Here is a 14,012-nt window from a genome sequence, read left to right on the forward strand (position 1 = left end):
TTTAATCAAACTTTGTTCAAAATGTTTGACCTGGGCTGTTTTCACTTTTCAGCTGCTGCAATTTTATTTTAAAATCTTGTTCTTGTTTCTTTAATGCTGGATGACAAAGGAACTAAAAACTTGGATCTCAGCTTTTGATCTGTAACATTTTTTTTCCTGGTTTGATTTATCATTTGCAATATTGTTCAAATAAATCAATCACTTGTTTGTATTCTTTCTCTTTTTTTTTTTTTTTTCTCCCCTCTGATCATAATAAATTACAACTTGGATCTGGTAGCTTTTCCACTTCATCAATAATCATCTTCTCCTTCTGTAATAGTTGCTTTTCGTGTAGTCTCAGCTTCTGAACCACTACTATTTCTGAAGATAAGCAATCCTCTGTTCCTTTGCTGTTTGTTTTATTGAAATGAAATGTCAACAAATCACATCAAATCTTTCTTCTTTCGTTTTTATTCTACTCAAGAAGCTTCTGCAGCTGGCGACTGTGTGATTGCCCTAGCCATGTTCAATGCTACACAGGGCTGTTCAACAGGAACCTGCATGCAAATCATAATTACAATTATTAAAAATGTTTAATAATAATAATAATAGACATAAAATTTAACTCCATTATGTTGCATATAATTTATAATGACATCGAAAATTTTTTACCCCCTTTTTACAGCAACCAATAACTACAATGATACGTAAATAAAACAAGGGAAAAAATCTGAAAGACAGAAATGAATACATTTTTCTTTCCGACCACAGACCAGACATAGATGGATCTTACATGTCAGAATTATCAGATAAGTAGTACTTGTTGATTTCCTGACAATGTCCATTCCTTAGTCTTTCATTCACCAATCACCATTAATTATTGCATTGACTTACACAATTTCTCTGTCATATATATATAAATATATTGAAATTCTGCAACTATTTATGTACCATACTTGATATTGCATCTGTCGATCAAACGCTGCAGAGTGAAAGCAAACCCCAAACAACTGAAGGTGAAAAGATTTCCACCAGTTGTACAAACAAAAAATAAGCAATAATTACAACATTTCTCATCCTTTTATCCTGCTTGTAAAATTTTCAGTCAAAATATGTCTAAAATTAATACTACTATATGGAATATATTTTAGTTTCTAAATAGTCTGAAAGGCATGTGTAGTTAATTCTTTGTAAGCAAATTATGTTTATGGAGGTTTGCTCCTTGTCCCCACAACTCTCAACTTTCTTGCATCAAGGAATCAATATAATTTGGTTGCTTCTTAATTTCTCTGTTTTTTTATACAAAAATGGTAGGATAAAAAAAATGAGGAAAACTCAACAAAAAGGAATCTTTTTATATATTTTATGGATTTATTTGTCCAAAGCATTTTTTTTTTCCTAATGAGGTGAATAACAAAATAAATTTCATATATTAAAATTTGAATCTTAAATTTATTAAATTTATTTTTTTAAAAATAATTATATGAACTAATTATATTAATTTTAAAATTCAAAGAATTTATCCTTTGCTTGTGCTTATGTATGTACTTAAGTATGCAATATATACAACTAAATTTTATTAAACACCCCCTTTGGCAACCATATTATTGCATATATAAGTAATTTGCAATGAACAAATAATTAAGATATGACAGCATTTGACCATTTTTATTTTAATAATGAAAGTAGCATTCGAGATGTGAAAACAACTGCAAAAATGATGATTTTTTTCTTTTGGGATAGTCATATGTGCTATAATAATTTGATGCTGATGATGATGGAGACATGGAAATTATAATATTTCTTTAGATTGAAAAGGTGGGTTTTTGATAAGATGTTAATAGTTGTTGACTTACAAAGTGTCCAGCTCTAAGAATCCAGTAAAAGTGCAGATTTTTGTAAGATTTGAAGAAGCCTTTCGTAGCTTGATCGTCCTTACAATAGAGAGGAATTCTTTCCTTGTTTAGAAAATCTTGGAGTCCTTCCCACCTGAAAATATATAGAATGAAATTAATATAACTCCATGATAATTCACTTATCATTTCTTTTCAATTAAACCCATTATTTCTTTTCAATTCCAAAAATATATCTCAAATTCTTTTATCTACATTTGAGCAGTATAATTGATTCTTCATTTCAGATTCAAGAAAAAAAAAATAGTTGCAGGATGAATTTCAATATAATATTATAAAAAATATATATCAAATTTATTACCAGTAAAATTTTTAAATTTTATAAAATATAAATTTTTTTTTGAAAACATAAGATATGTGTTATCTTTTAACTCTTAAAGTTAAAAAATTTCACTGATAATATATTAAATAAATTTTTTATCATAAATTATCTTAAATTTTAAAATATACAAGCTTAAAGGGCCAAGAAGACATGGAAGGGAAAATAAGAGTCTTACTTGAGCTTATCAATCCAGGCTTCAGTCCCCTTTGTTGCACAGATCACATCAAGCTGCAATTACCCATCCAACACCCTCATCATCATTAATTTTATAGTTTCCACCAACCAAAAAAAAAAAAAAGCTGCCCAAAATTCAGCTATTGTTGGGAATTATGGAATTATTTTGGTGGCATTTCACTCAAATAGCTTAAGAACATAGCATCCAAGATTGCCGCTAGTCCATTTCTTGAATCAGCATTACTATTAGTTTTTCACTTTCCTCCTTTCAGTGAAAAAAAAATAAATGGCGGTGAAAATTTGTTTGCAGTAATTGGGAGTTTGGCAGAAGTCTTACTTGTCCATTGTAGACGGTGACATTGACTCCTTTAGAAAGGAGCTCATCAACCTGAAAAAATGAACCATCAAATATATATGGGAATCATTATTATTGAAATGAACAAGAGAGAAGATTACAAAAAGAAAACCAACTAAACAACAGTTAGATAAAAAATTTTTCCCAATAATACAATATGATAGTGAAAGAATTTGGCAGCAAACCATGCATGTACTCAAAAGATTGACAAAAAATAAAAATAAAAGAATTAATTTTAATTGAATTGATAGGTACAATGTCTTTTCAAGAACCAGAGGTTTTTAAGTTTCTTCCACTATATCGGTTCCCATTCAAACAGATTTATTTACATCATAACATCTCTCAACGAATTCAAAGACAATTATCAACTAAGGAACAAACTCATTTTGACACTTAAAAGCCAACATCCATTGGTTTTTTCAGGATTAGTTTTTACTTTGAGCATTTTTTACTACTGATTTATAAAAGATTATAACTTCAATTAATTTTTTACCTCAGCAATCCTTGGCTTCATAAAGTCACCTGCCAAATACCAGAAAACAGAATCTGATTGCCCTCCCCATCTGTTAAGCACATAAAATTGTACTTTGGTAAAAACTTTAGGAGTGATTTAGCATAGATTATAGTTCCAAATCAGAGGGATTGAAGCTTACGACACATTAGCTGGGATGATCTTAAGCTTTTTCTTAATGGCACCATTCATCAAACTATCAATATCGCCATCATCATTGCCTGGAGAGACCCTCAAGGAACTCAGATATCTTGAGTATCTGTTAACTGCAAAAATTCCATTGGAGAAAGCTGAAGTTGTTAAAGCTACTGGGCTCATCCCTGAATCCAAAAGAAAATTGTAGAAGTCCTGCAAATTGACTCAAAAACTCTCAGGCTAATGAGAAAATTAATAAATTTGAGGCCACCAAAACAAGTGGAAAATGCCATACCACTGAATTGCTGTAGGCTCCAATTACTGACTCAAGTTGAATCCAAGTATTTGTTGCTTCAGTATATTCACCATCTTTGAGTTGCTGGCTAATCTTCTCGGCTAGACTGATTTTCCAAATGGGATTTTATCGGATAACATATACACTTGATTTCAAACATTTGTTTCTTGCAAAAAAGAAAAAAACTATTTACCTGTTTGATTTTTCCAGACCATTGTTGTCTAGCCGTGAAACATCCTTGAGAAGAGGCCCCCAAGAAAACTGTAGCATCCAGATTGAAAAAAAATCTTTACATAATACCAATACAGGCATTCAATTCAAAATCCATTGCCAAGTCAAATTCACTGGGGATTTAACAATTTAATTGAAGCTTCTTACCACAAAATCCTCTGGGGAGATCCAACTATCTCCCAAGGTAACTCCTACAGATCAAAACTTCAAATGCACATCAATATGTACTAACAAAATAAGTTTTCTATACAAAACAGTCTTTCACTAAAAGAAGCAAAGTCAAGCATTTCCTCAAACAGTTGTTTACCTCCAAGTTTTAGCTTCAATTTTCCAGCTTCAATAGCTTTTAGAATTGATAATCCGGCAGTGACTGCAAATTTTCCTCCATAAGACTCTGACACAATATACAGAGGACTCTTTTGGAGGCTTTCATCTGTATTAAACAATTCCATCAGCAAAGTAGTTAAATCAGTTGCTGATTCATCATCAGTTTTCACCAACAACTCTGCATCCTCCACATAACTGTATCCTGTTCCAACTGGGTTGTCCTACATCAAATCAAAATCATTAAATTCCATTAAAACTCAAAAAATTACAAATACCCTTTTTGGTACTGAGATTAAAGCAGAAAATTGAATTATGGCTGACTAACCACAAACAAAAGATCTGCAATTTTTAACCAAGTGGAATTCCTTGGCTTCAAGTTGGTGTCTAAAGGCCCAATCTCCTCAAAGTTTCCAATTCCAACGCCTGATGCACCCTATATTGAGAAGAAAACAAACATGGAAGCAATTTCAAGGTTGAAGCAGAACTGAAAGTCAATTAGAACTCAGAAACCTGAGCCTCAGCTTTTCAAAATGAAACATCATATAGAAATTTTAAACAATATTCGTCTCACATTTCAAGTACTGCCAGATGGATGAAGAAAACTTACAGGTCCACCTTGTAGCCATAAAATTATTGGCCATGGCTTGGAAGGCTGTTCAACTCTGTAAGGACTTTTAAAAAGCCACCAAAACATGTGTGCTTCTATATAACACAACTCAAGATAAAAAAAAAAAAGAAGACCAGAATCATTCACATTAAAGCTTTTGGATTCAAGAAAACACCAAAATGAATGAGAATTGTAAAAATTAAGAAGCTGTTTTTTTCTTACTTGGTCTGACTTGAACGTAACCCCATTCTTCTGATTCCCCTTGGGATTTGACGGCTCTTGCTATTCCTCCATGAAACAAAGAAAAAGAGAAGACAACCAATAGAACAAGAACATGGAATTTTTCCATTTGAAAGAGAAAAGGCAAAAAACTTTCCAAACCCACTTCACAGTTCTCAGCTTTGAAGCAAAGGCACGCTGTAAATGAGGCTATAAATATACTACTATATCAGCAGGTGATATAAATACACTACTATATCAGCAGGTGATAACATACAAACTTTCTTTTTGTCTGTCACAGAATAAAAACCAGATTAATATGTCAGTTTCAACTGCAGGCAAAAACTTATCTTTAAATATCTAAAAAAAACAAATTTAAGAGCGTTTTTTTTGTTAATTGAGTTTTATATGTAGTTGACTCTAGTATTCGAGGTGGGTGAAGCCAAGCAATTTAGGTATGGTTCAGAAGGAAATAAATACTCTATTTTTTATAATCATTAACCAAATTTGAGATTTTTTTTTTTTTTTAGTTTCCCACGGTGAGAATTCTGTAATACCAACTAATTTGACTCAAATGATAAAAAATTTTTACTCATTTCTAAGAAAATAATTTCATATAAATTCATTAGATTTATCATAAATAAATTTACTTGAATTTATCTGAAAAAAATATACAATATGAAATTGGGGAACTCCTTGCCACTAAAAAGAACTAGTATTTCTGCAATACATTTGGAGGGGTTTTTTTAAAAGAACTTTTGACCTTTTTATTTAAAAGAAAAAGTACATTATCTAAGAGGGAAATTTATTAAAGAAGGCCGAAGGGATGGGGCAACAAATAGATGTGTCATGTGTACAGTGTGGGCGTGCAGAGATTGAGTGCAGGAAGGTAGCTAAGCTTAGCTATGTTTGTCTTCTGCTGTAAAGAAAAAGACGTCTGAGAGTTCTTTTTTTTCTTTTTCACTTCTGAAAGTTTTTAAACAAAAACAAAACAAAGCAAACTCTTCTTCTCTTTTTATCTGTGCCATCTTTGTACGTATTTGGGATGATAATGTTAGCAGCCAATCAAGCACTGACCCTCCCTTCACAGAGCTTTCATGCAACAATCAAGATCCCATAAAATATTGGAAGTTTTAGATTTTTAAATATTTTATATTTTTGTGTAGGCCAAAAAGGTTGCATTGCATACGACAGAGTCAAACCTTTTTGGGGTCCACTATGTGGCTGGATATTGCCCAATCTAGCTGTAAACTATGGAATTTTGGCTGGAGATTTGACAAGGTGCTCGCTTTCTTTTGACAGAGCTAGATACTATGGAGAGTGAACTCATTGTTTGAGATAAAAATGGGCTCTATCATTTGTCATTCAAATTAATTGGCGAGGATAGTCAGTTTTTACTTTAAAAAATCAGGTTCTTGTTAAGTTCAATTCTAAAATGTAAATTTGGGTTTAATATTCAATCCTCTAATAATTCAATTTGTTCTATCTCAATCAACTTGAATAGGCTTTGAATGTGGTATGAAGTTCCCTCTAGACCTTTTCAAGGGACGGTGTTCAAATTTGAAGATTTTTTTAATTTTTAAAAAGATTTAGGTCAAAAATTAAAATTTATTAAACAAATTTAGGTATAATTTTTAAATTTATTTAAATTTTAAATCGGATTTTAAACATATAATTTAAAATTTGAGCTTCTCTTGACCCTATCCAAATTTATATATATATATATAAATTAGTTATTTATATATATATGAATTAATTTATAATTAACTCATATATATATAAATAAATAATAAAAATTATAAATATTTTATTAAACTTAATTTTTATTCTCATATAATTTTTATTTTTGATTTTTATATATAATTTTTATTTTTAATCTATATATGTAAATTGAATATAATCCCATTAAACTTAATTTAGTTATATTTTTAAATTTTTTATTATATAAATTAAGTTTAATGAGTAAGTTTGAGATTTTTTTCAACTTGGATTGGACTTGAAAAAATTTTAAAATAAAAAATTTCAAATTGAACTAAATCAAACTTGAATAAACATATAAATTATTAATATTAAATATAAACTCGATTTGAATTTAATTCAATCCGACTCGATGCAACCCATAAACACATTTAATTTCATTCAATAAAAGAAACAAATGTGTCAGTCTTCGAGGAAATTAATACAAATGATGATTTCCTTACTTGACTATAATGTTGCAAGGAAAAATCAATGATCATTCATGGGGTTTCTGATTAGAATAATAGACCCCATATAGTTTTTTCATCAAGGAATAAATAAGAAAAATAATCATGATTTGAACATCAAATAGAGCCATAAGCTTTACAAATCACTGCTAAGAGAGTAGTGAAGATTGACATGACATCTGCAAGCCTAAAATGGTTGCATATTGCCCACTTCCATTTGCATTTTTGTATAAAGGTTAGATAAAGGCTACTAATGATTGTTATCAACTAATTATATTTTCAATCTAAATGATTAACTATCACATTTAATTTGCATTTAGCACTTGATCATGTAGTAATAAAATTTGCTAGTTGGTTTATTGTACTTAAAATTCCTTTTGATTGTATTTATTGTTAATTGCAATTTTTTCGTATCAGTGGAAACTACAAAGTCATCTGCTCTCTCCTAATGCTTTTATTGCCTTTGTTTTTTCTTTTTTCTTTTTAAATTGAGAAATAAAGATGGAAACTAGTGATTAAGAAACCGTATACAATAGCTTCGGAAATACATTTGAATGATTTGCCTGAAAATGAGACTTTCAAATGTCTGATTAATAGTATTCGAATGTCATATCAGAAAAATCCTCTAACATGATTTTATACCAAGGCATTCAAATGTTTTTGGCTAGACATTACCATAAATTATAAGAAAAAGATATGAAACAAAATTACAAAATGCCCCGCAGGAGTATTACTGTCTTAATCAATTTTATGTATAGTTGGCACCACAGCTGTTACTGTTAATTTCGATTGAATTTATGTTGTTAAGAACTATGTTTATAAATAAATATCTTTGGTGGCACAATCCTATGATTTTAAACAACAGTTAAAATGAAAAAGGTACCCCCACTATATAATAAACTACAATAATTTACACAATGAATTAAAAAATTGAAGCATTTTCATTTTTTTTATGAAGCATTTTCAAGTTATTAATAAAACATTTTGAATTTGCAAAACAAAAAAAAAAAAAAAGGAGTGAAAAGGCAAGCTAAGACGAAACAACAAAATTAAAATTGATCGAAACTTTAATACTTTCCTCTTCATTTAAAAAAAAGGGTAACTTATATTTAAAAAAAAAAGGGTAATAGGCTATGGAAAACCTAATCCAAGGGCTATATAAATTGGTAAATACTATTTGAACTTTTTAACAATTTTAAACATGATATATTAAAAAGATACGAAGATGATAAAAAAAATGATATAATTTAAAATTTTTATAAAAATTATATATAAATTTAATAAAAATAAAAAAATTTATTTCATATTTAACGTATCAATACAAATTATAACTTAATAAATTTCATATTTTATATGTATTTAATATAAAATAAATAAAATATAAATACATGAATTGTTCGAACTCCTCTATTAATACACATGCACTGCACATGGGATTTTAATTTTTAAAAGTGCTAAACTATAATTTAATTTATTTATTGCTTTTTCTCCTTTTTGAGAATAACTAGCCTGGACCTTTCCTAAAAGGGGCTTGACCCGCCCATCAGACGCAAAGAAGAGCCGAAGCATTGCGTAAGCCCATAAAAAGAAACCTTTCATAAAAATTTTTTCTTTTTTTCTTCTCCCCAAAATCCAACGTTCAACCCCACTTTAACCTACCATCTCTTAATCCAAACCGTTTCTCTACTATGTTTTCAGTACATTTTTCATGTGCCTCCTCGGCCTCCCTTTGTCCTTTAATTAATATAATCCCATTGTTTTGAAGATGAAACTTATGTTCCTCAGGTTCTTTTTTAAACCACTTTTCTTTCTTCTCCTTCAACCCCTATTTCTAAATTTAATCTTCCTTGTTGATGGTAATGCAAACATAATTTGATTCTTTTCTTACAAAAGAAATTGCCCATTTCATTTGTTTTGGTTGACTGATCGTTATCACTTGGGTTTTTGGGACTCGAAAACAGGAAGAAATGAAGGTGCCACCCTGGCTCGAATCATTGTTATCGGCTGCATTCTTCACCATCTGCCCAAGACATAAAGACACACCGCGAAACGAATGTAATATGTGTTGCCTTGATTGCATGAATGATCCATTTTGCTTCTATTGCCGATCCTCGAGGCACAAAGATCATCTTGTAATTCAGGTGCACATAAATTTTTTTTTCTACTTTTCGTCTTTGCCATTGTGTGTTTGTGTGTGTGTGTGTGTGTGTATATATCGAAGTAGATATGAAATTTGTCGTCTAAGATGAGATGAATGCAGATCAGACGGTCGTCATACCATGATGTTGTTAGATTAGCTGAAATTAAAAAGGTTTTGGATATAAGTGAAGTGCAAACTTACGTGATAAACAGTGCAAGAGTTCTTTTCCTAAATGAAAGACCCCAACCAAAGACTAGTAGTAGCAGTAGCAGCAAAGGGTCCTCTCATTTGTGTGAAATATGTAGCAGAAGTCTTTTGGATCCCTTTCGTTTCTGTTCTTTGGGATGCAAGGTTAGTTCAAGTTCTCTTCATGTTTTCGCTTCAAATGTTTTCTCACATTGCTCTTGTGTTATGCTACATTGGATAAATGAAATAACAACATGTTATTGCAATGACGCATATAAAATTATTTTAGGATATTCATTTATGATATACATAAATTGTTAACAAATTCATTAATTTTATCGACGAAATGAATATTCAAGAGAAAATTTTGGAGTGTCCAAGAGAAACTTTCCTTCAAATTTATTTTGGTTTTCAATATTTACAATTTGGATCTCCCGTGTTTCATTGCTATGATTTTGATTTATGAATTGAAAGAACCAAAATACAAAGTGATCGTGCAAATGCGTGCCTTTTTCATTTTTAAATCTCAAACCCAATTCAAAATCAATAATCATATGAATCTCACTTCAAATTTGTAAACATCTAAAAAAAATTTTTGAATTTTTTTTGTTTTCATTATTGTCATGGTTTTTTTTTCCGTATAAAGGATTGATTAAAAATAAATTTAGATTTATTTAAAATATTACAGCAGCTTGTAGGAATAAGGAAAAATGGGGACACAAGCTTTGTTTTAAGCAACAAGAATAATGAGGAGGAAGTAATGATACAAAGAAGAGAAGGAATTAGGGCGAGAAGATTGGCATCAAAAGAAGAAGAAGAAAAAGAAGAAGAAGAAGAAGAAGAATTGTGCGAAGAAAGCCCACAAGAAATGTATAGACCAGGCACCCCTAATACAACTTGTTCTAATTCAAGAAGAAGAAAAGGCATTCCTTATAGGGCACCTTTTGGGTCCTAATAAACTTGGCTTTTACCTTTTAAGTGCCTTAAGGCCGGCTTTGCATACAAGTTATATATGTTCATCCAGCTCATAATTCCTTCACAAGGTACCACATGGGCGGTCAATGCCCTAATACAAAAGTTAAGGCATGATTAAGGGTCGGTAATAAATATAATTAATTATTATATTAATCTGAGTCTTATTCCGTGTGATTAAAATATACGTAAATTCTAATGACATGTTGCATATCCTAATTTATTGGATTAACAAGTAGTAATCAAAATGGTATGAGGAGTCTTTATAATTTCTCTGATATATATATATATATATATATATATATATATAGGGGCTTTAACTGAAGATTATGTTTTAAGTTACTTTTAGGGTTTAGGGGTTGACTTAGGGTTCAATAATGGTGCATTAATGCTTGAGACATGCTAGTTGTAAATGTTATGTATACACATGAACGGTTTTTATATAAAGCAAAGACAGCTTAGCCTTTTTAATTGTTTGGTTTGATGAAACGTTGATCCTCATGTGAGGCTAAAACGTTTTTTTTTTTTTTTTATAAATAAAAAATAGGGTAAAATATATTGATCTCTCAATTATGATTGCATTTTTATTTAATTATTAAAGCTTGAGTAAATTATTTTTTTTTGTCATCTAACTATTAATTAATCTTTAATAGCGTGTTAACGTGATAGGGATTTAATGACAATGGTTTAGTTAATTTTTGTGACAGTGTCATATCTAGCGGATAACCCCAATTTAGGTTTAATAGTACATCCTAATAAGGGGCGATCGTACTTGTTCAATTTATCTCTTTCAACATGGATGCCATGGGGTGGGCCTTGGAAAGTTTTAGTATAAGTATAGTGGATTCACAGATCCTCTAAATGTAGAGCGCGTAGGGCTTTGAATCCAAATACATTACCCACAATGGAAGTAAACATGTTAGTAACAGAACTTCTTAAAAAAAGTCTAAGGGGTAAACTACATAACATATATATTGATTTTCTTCTCTAGCAACGGGCTCAATGCGGTAGTATCACCCTTTGTAATGAGTCAGATATTACGTGATATTATTACAACATTTGACATTTCATGTGGCATTGTAAATTTTTAAAACAATCAATTTTACTGATGTGATAATATCACATGACATTTGACAATTAACATAACGTTATCACATTAACATATTGTTAAAGACTAATGCTTTAATAAAAAAAATACTTAAATTTTAGTAATTAAATAAAAAAATTAATAGTTAGGTAATTATTTCAAAAACATAACCATAATTGGGTGACTAATAATATATTTTACTTTCAAAAATTTTATAATGAGGCTAGTAATGGACAACATTTTTATGAAAATTATTTATGTGAATTATTATTGCATTTGGGGAAAACTATTCCTTTCTTGCTTTGCTTTTCGAAAAATTATATAGGTGTAGACATCCAATTTATTTGAGGTTGTAACTATTTTTTTTTCTTAAATGTTAAAAAATGAAAAAAGAAAAATTAGAAAAGTTTGAAGTGATTGAATTTGTTTGGGATTTTTTCTTTGGAATATAAAATTTGGGTTGAAATTAAAGAGTGCAGTTTGAACCCAAAAAAAATTGAAATTCTTTTTTGTTTAAGGTTTTCATAATTTAAATCTTATAAATACCCCACTAGATTCAACACAAAGGGAACAATGAATAAGCGGAGAAGAATAGCAAAAAAAAAAAAAAAAAGTAACCAGAGGGTACATAGAAGTAGTAGAAAATTTCTAGAGAATTTTTTTGGGAGAAAGTTTTTGAGAAATTTAGGAATCGGGAAAAGTTGATTTGGTAGCTGAACAGTGTTTGTGGAAATAGAAAAAAATTGTTGATTTTTTTATTGTTTTTGGGAATTTTTTGAAAATTCCAAAAATCGTTAAAATTTTTTGACGGAGTTGGCGTTTTTTGATGATTTTTTTCAACGAGAATTTCTAATTTTTGAGGGGATTTTTCCAATTTTCGACAAGCTTTTTGCCTCCAATTTAACTGGCATTCATCCTCTTTTGGAGAAAGAGATAGAGAAAAAATAGAATGGATCAAGGAAATTTTAGGAAAAGAGAAAATTTGGGCTTTTATATTGGAGGAAAACGACACCATTTGGATAGTTTAAAATCCTTCAAAATTCACACGTCAACCGAGAGAGATCCGCGTGCCAACTTAACCCGCAGCACATGACCCATTCCAGTTGCAGGTGCTGAGTTGTGACAGGGAGCCGAGTCAAACTTGGAGCTGTGCCCTTGAGCTATCTTTTATGCCTTGAGCTATATATTTTTGAGCTTAAGATTTATTTTTTGGTAATTTTTTATTTTTATCTTATATTATTTATTTAAATTTTAAATTACTTTTTTATTATCAAATTTTTTTATTTTACTTGTAAATTTTTTTTTTTAAAAAATAATTTTTTAATCTTACCTAATGATTGAAATATTTTAATTTTCAATTATAAATTTTATCAAATGATTAAAGAATTTCATAATAAATTTTAAGAAAAAAATAAATTATTTATAATCCCACCAAATGATTAAGGTATATGCATTGATATAAAACGTTACCAAACGATTGTTAAAAAACATGATTTTTTAAAACAATATGTTAATGAATTTGATGATGGAGCCTTTTCAGAGTAGAACATGAGTTTTCATGAATACTCTTGAGGTGAAAAAATTATTTTAAATTACTACCAAACAATTGGAGTAGTTTTAAGATTAATTTTTAATATTAAATTTATTAGGTAAATTACAAACCTATATTAAGGTTTGGATAATATGAAATCAAACTATACTAGCATTTAATGGGTGTTGTATGGGTGTTGTGAGGGTGTTATAACATTCTTCATAGTAACTGTACTTTTAGATCTAGTTTGATTTCATAAACAAAAAATCTACCTTTTAAAGAAATCTAAGTTAAGCTTGAGATTTCTCTTTAAAAAAGACAGACTTAATTAGGTGACTAATTGTAGCTTAACAAAAAAGATTAGTGGTGACTCATTAGGTTAGGTGTAGCTATAAATCTACGAATTTATACGTTATGACAGTTTGGTGACTCTACTAGAGATAAAGAGAGTCGGGTCAGTAAATGATTTTATATCATTCAAGCCTACTTTAGTAAATTTACAAGCTTTTGTTTTTTCTTTTGTATTTTATTTTCATGTTATATATTACCAGTTATGTGCATGTACATAATATGAGCTTTACACTCAAGCTCTATCCTTTAAGAGAGAGTAAAGTACCTATATTTCAGTAAGATTTTATGTTTTCACATAAGTTAACAAAATACTCTCACTCAAATTGAACTATTTTCATTTGTAGCCTAAAATGGGCGAAGATTAAGGTGCCTTACTAGTTTGTGATGGACAATGATATAAGGAATAATTTAGGGACCTCTAAAATTAACTCAAAACACATATAGCTAACCATATCAGTTTAACCTATAAGTAA

General features: G+C 29.6%; 2 protein-coding genes across 3 annotated transcripts; one reads left to right on the top strand and one right to left on the bottom strand.

Annotated features, from left to right (window-relative positions):
* Positions 1–136: 136 nt before the first annotated feature.
* On the bottom strand, positions 137–5,392 carry LOC111302111 (serine carboxypeptidase-like 51). Of its 2 annotated transcripts, none has more exons than XM_022898050.2 (13): positions 5,072–5,392; positions 4,850–4,944; positions 4,568–4,675; positions 4,223–4,463; positions 4,063–4,106; positions 3,878–3,945; positions 3,685–3,790; positions 3,397–3,602; positions 3,237–3,306; positions 2,726–2,776; positions 2,390–2,442; positions 1,836–1,968; positions 137–536 (listed from the first exon to the last, which is right to left on the bottom strand). In XM_022898050.2, the coding sequence occupies exons 1-13, from the start codon at positions 5,196–5,198 to the stop codon at positions 459–461; spliced, it is 1,380 nt and encodes a 459-aa protein (XP_022753785.2). In that variant the 5' UTR covers positions 5,199–5,392; the 3' UTR covers positions 137–458. The 2 variants fall into 2 exon arrangements, with proteins under 2 accessions (XP_022753785.2, XP_022753786.2); XM_022898051.2 differs by having other exon boundaries at positions 4,850–4,957; positions 5,072–5,211.
* A 3,844-nt stretch (positions 5,393–9,236) lies between these two features.
* LOC111302113 (protein RGF1 INDUCIBLE TRANSCRIPTION FACTOR 1-like) lies at positions 9,237–10,553 on the top strand. Its single transcript, XM_089744253.1, has 3 exons — positions 9,237–9,413; positions 9,533–9,763; positions 10,290–10,553. The coding sequence occupies exons 1-3, from the start codon at positions 9,240–9,242 to the stop codon at positions 10,551–10,553; spliced, it is 669 nt and encodes a 222-aa protein (XP_089600379.1). The 5' UTR covers positions 9,237–9,239.
* The last annotated feature ends 3,459 nt before the right edge of the window (positions 10,554–14,012 follow it).

This window comes from Durio zibethinus, chromosome 15, assembly GCF_047325235.1.
Source record: "Durio zibethinus cultivar Kanyao isolate XHJ-2024 chromosome 15, ASM4732523v1, whole genome shotgun sequence".
Taxonomy (NCBI): domain Eukaryota; kingdom Viridiplantae; phylum Streptophyta; class Magnoliopsida; order Malvales; family Malvaceae; genus Durio; species Durio zibethinus.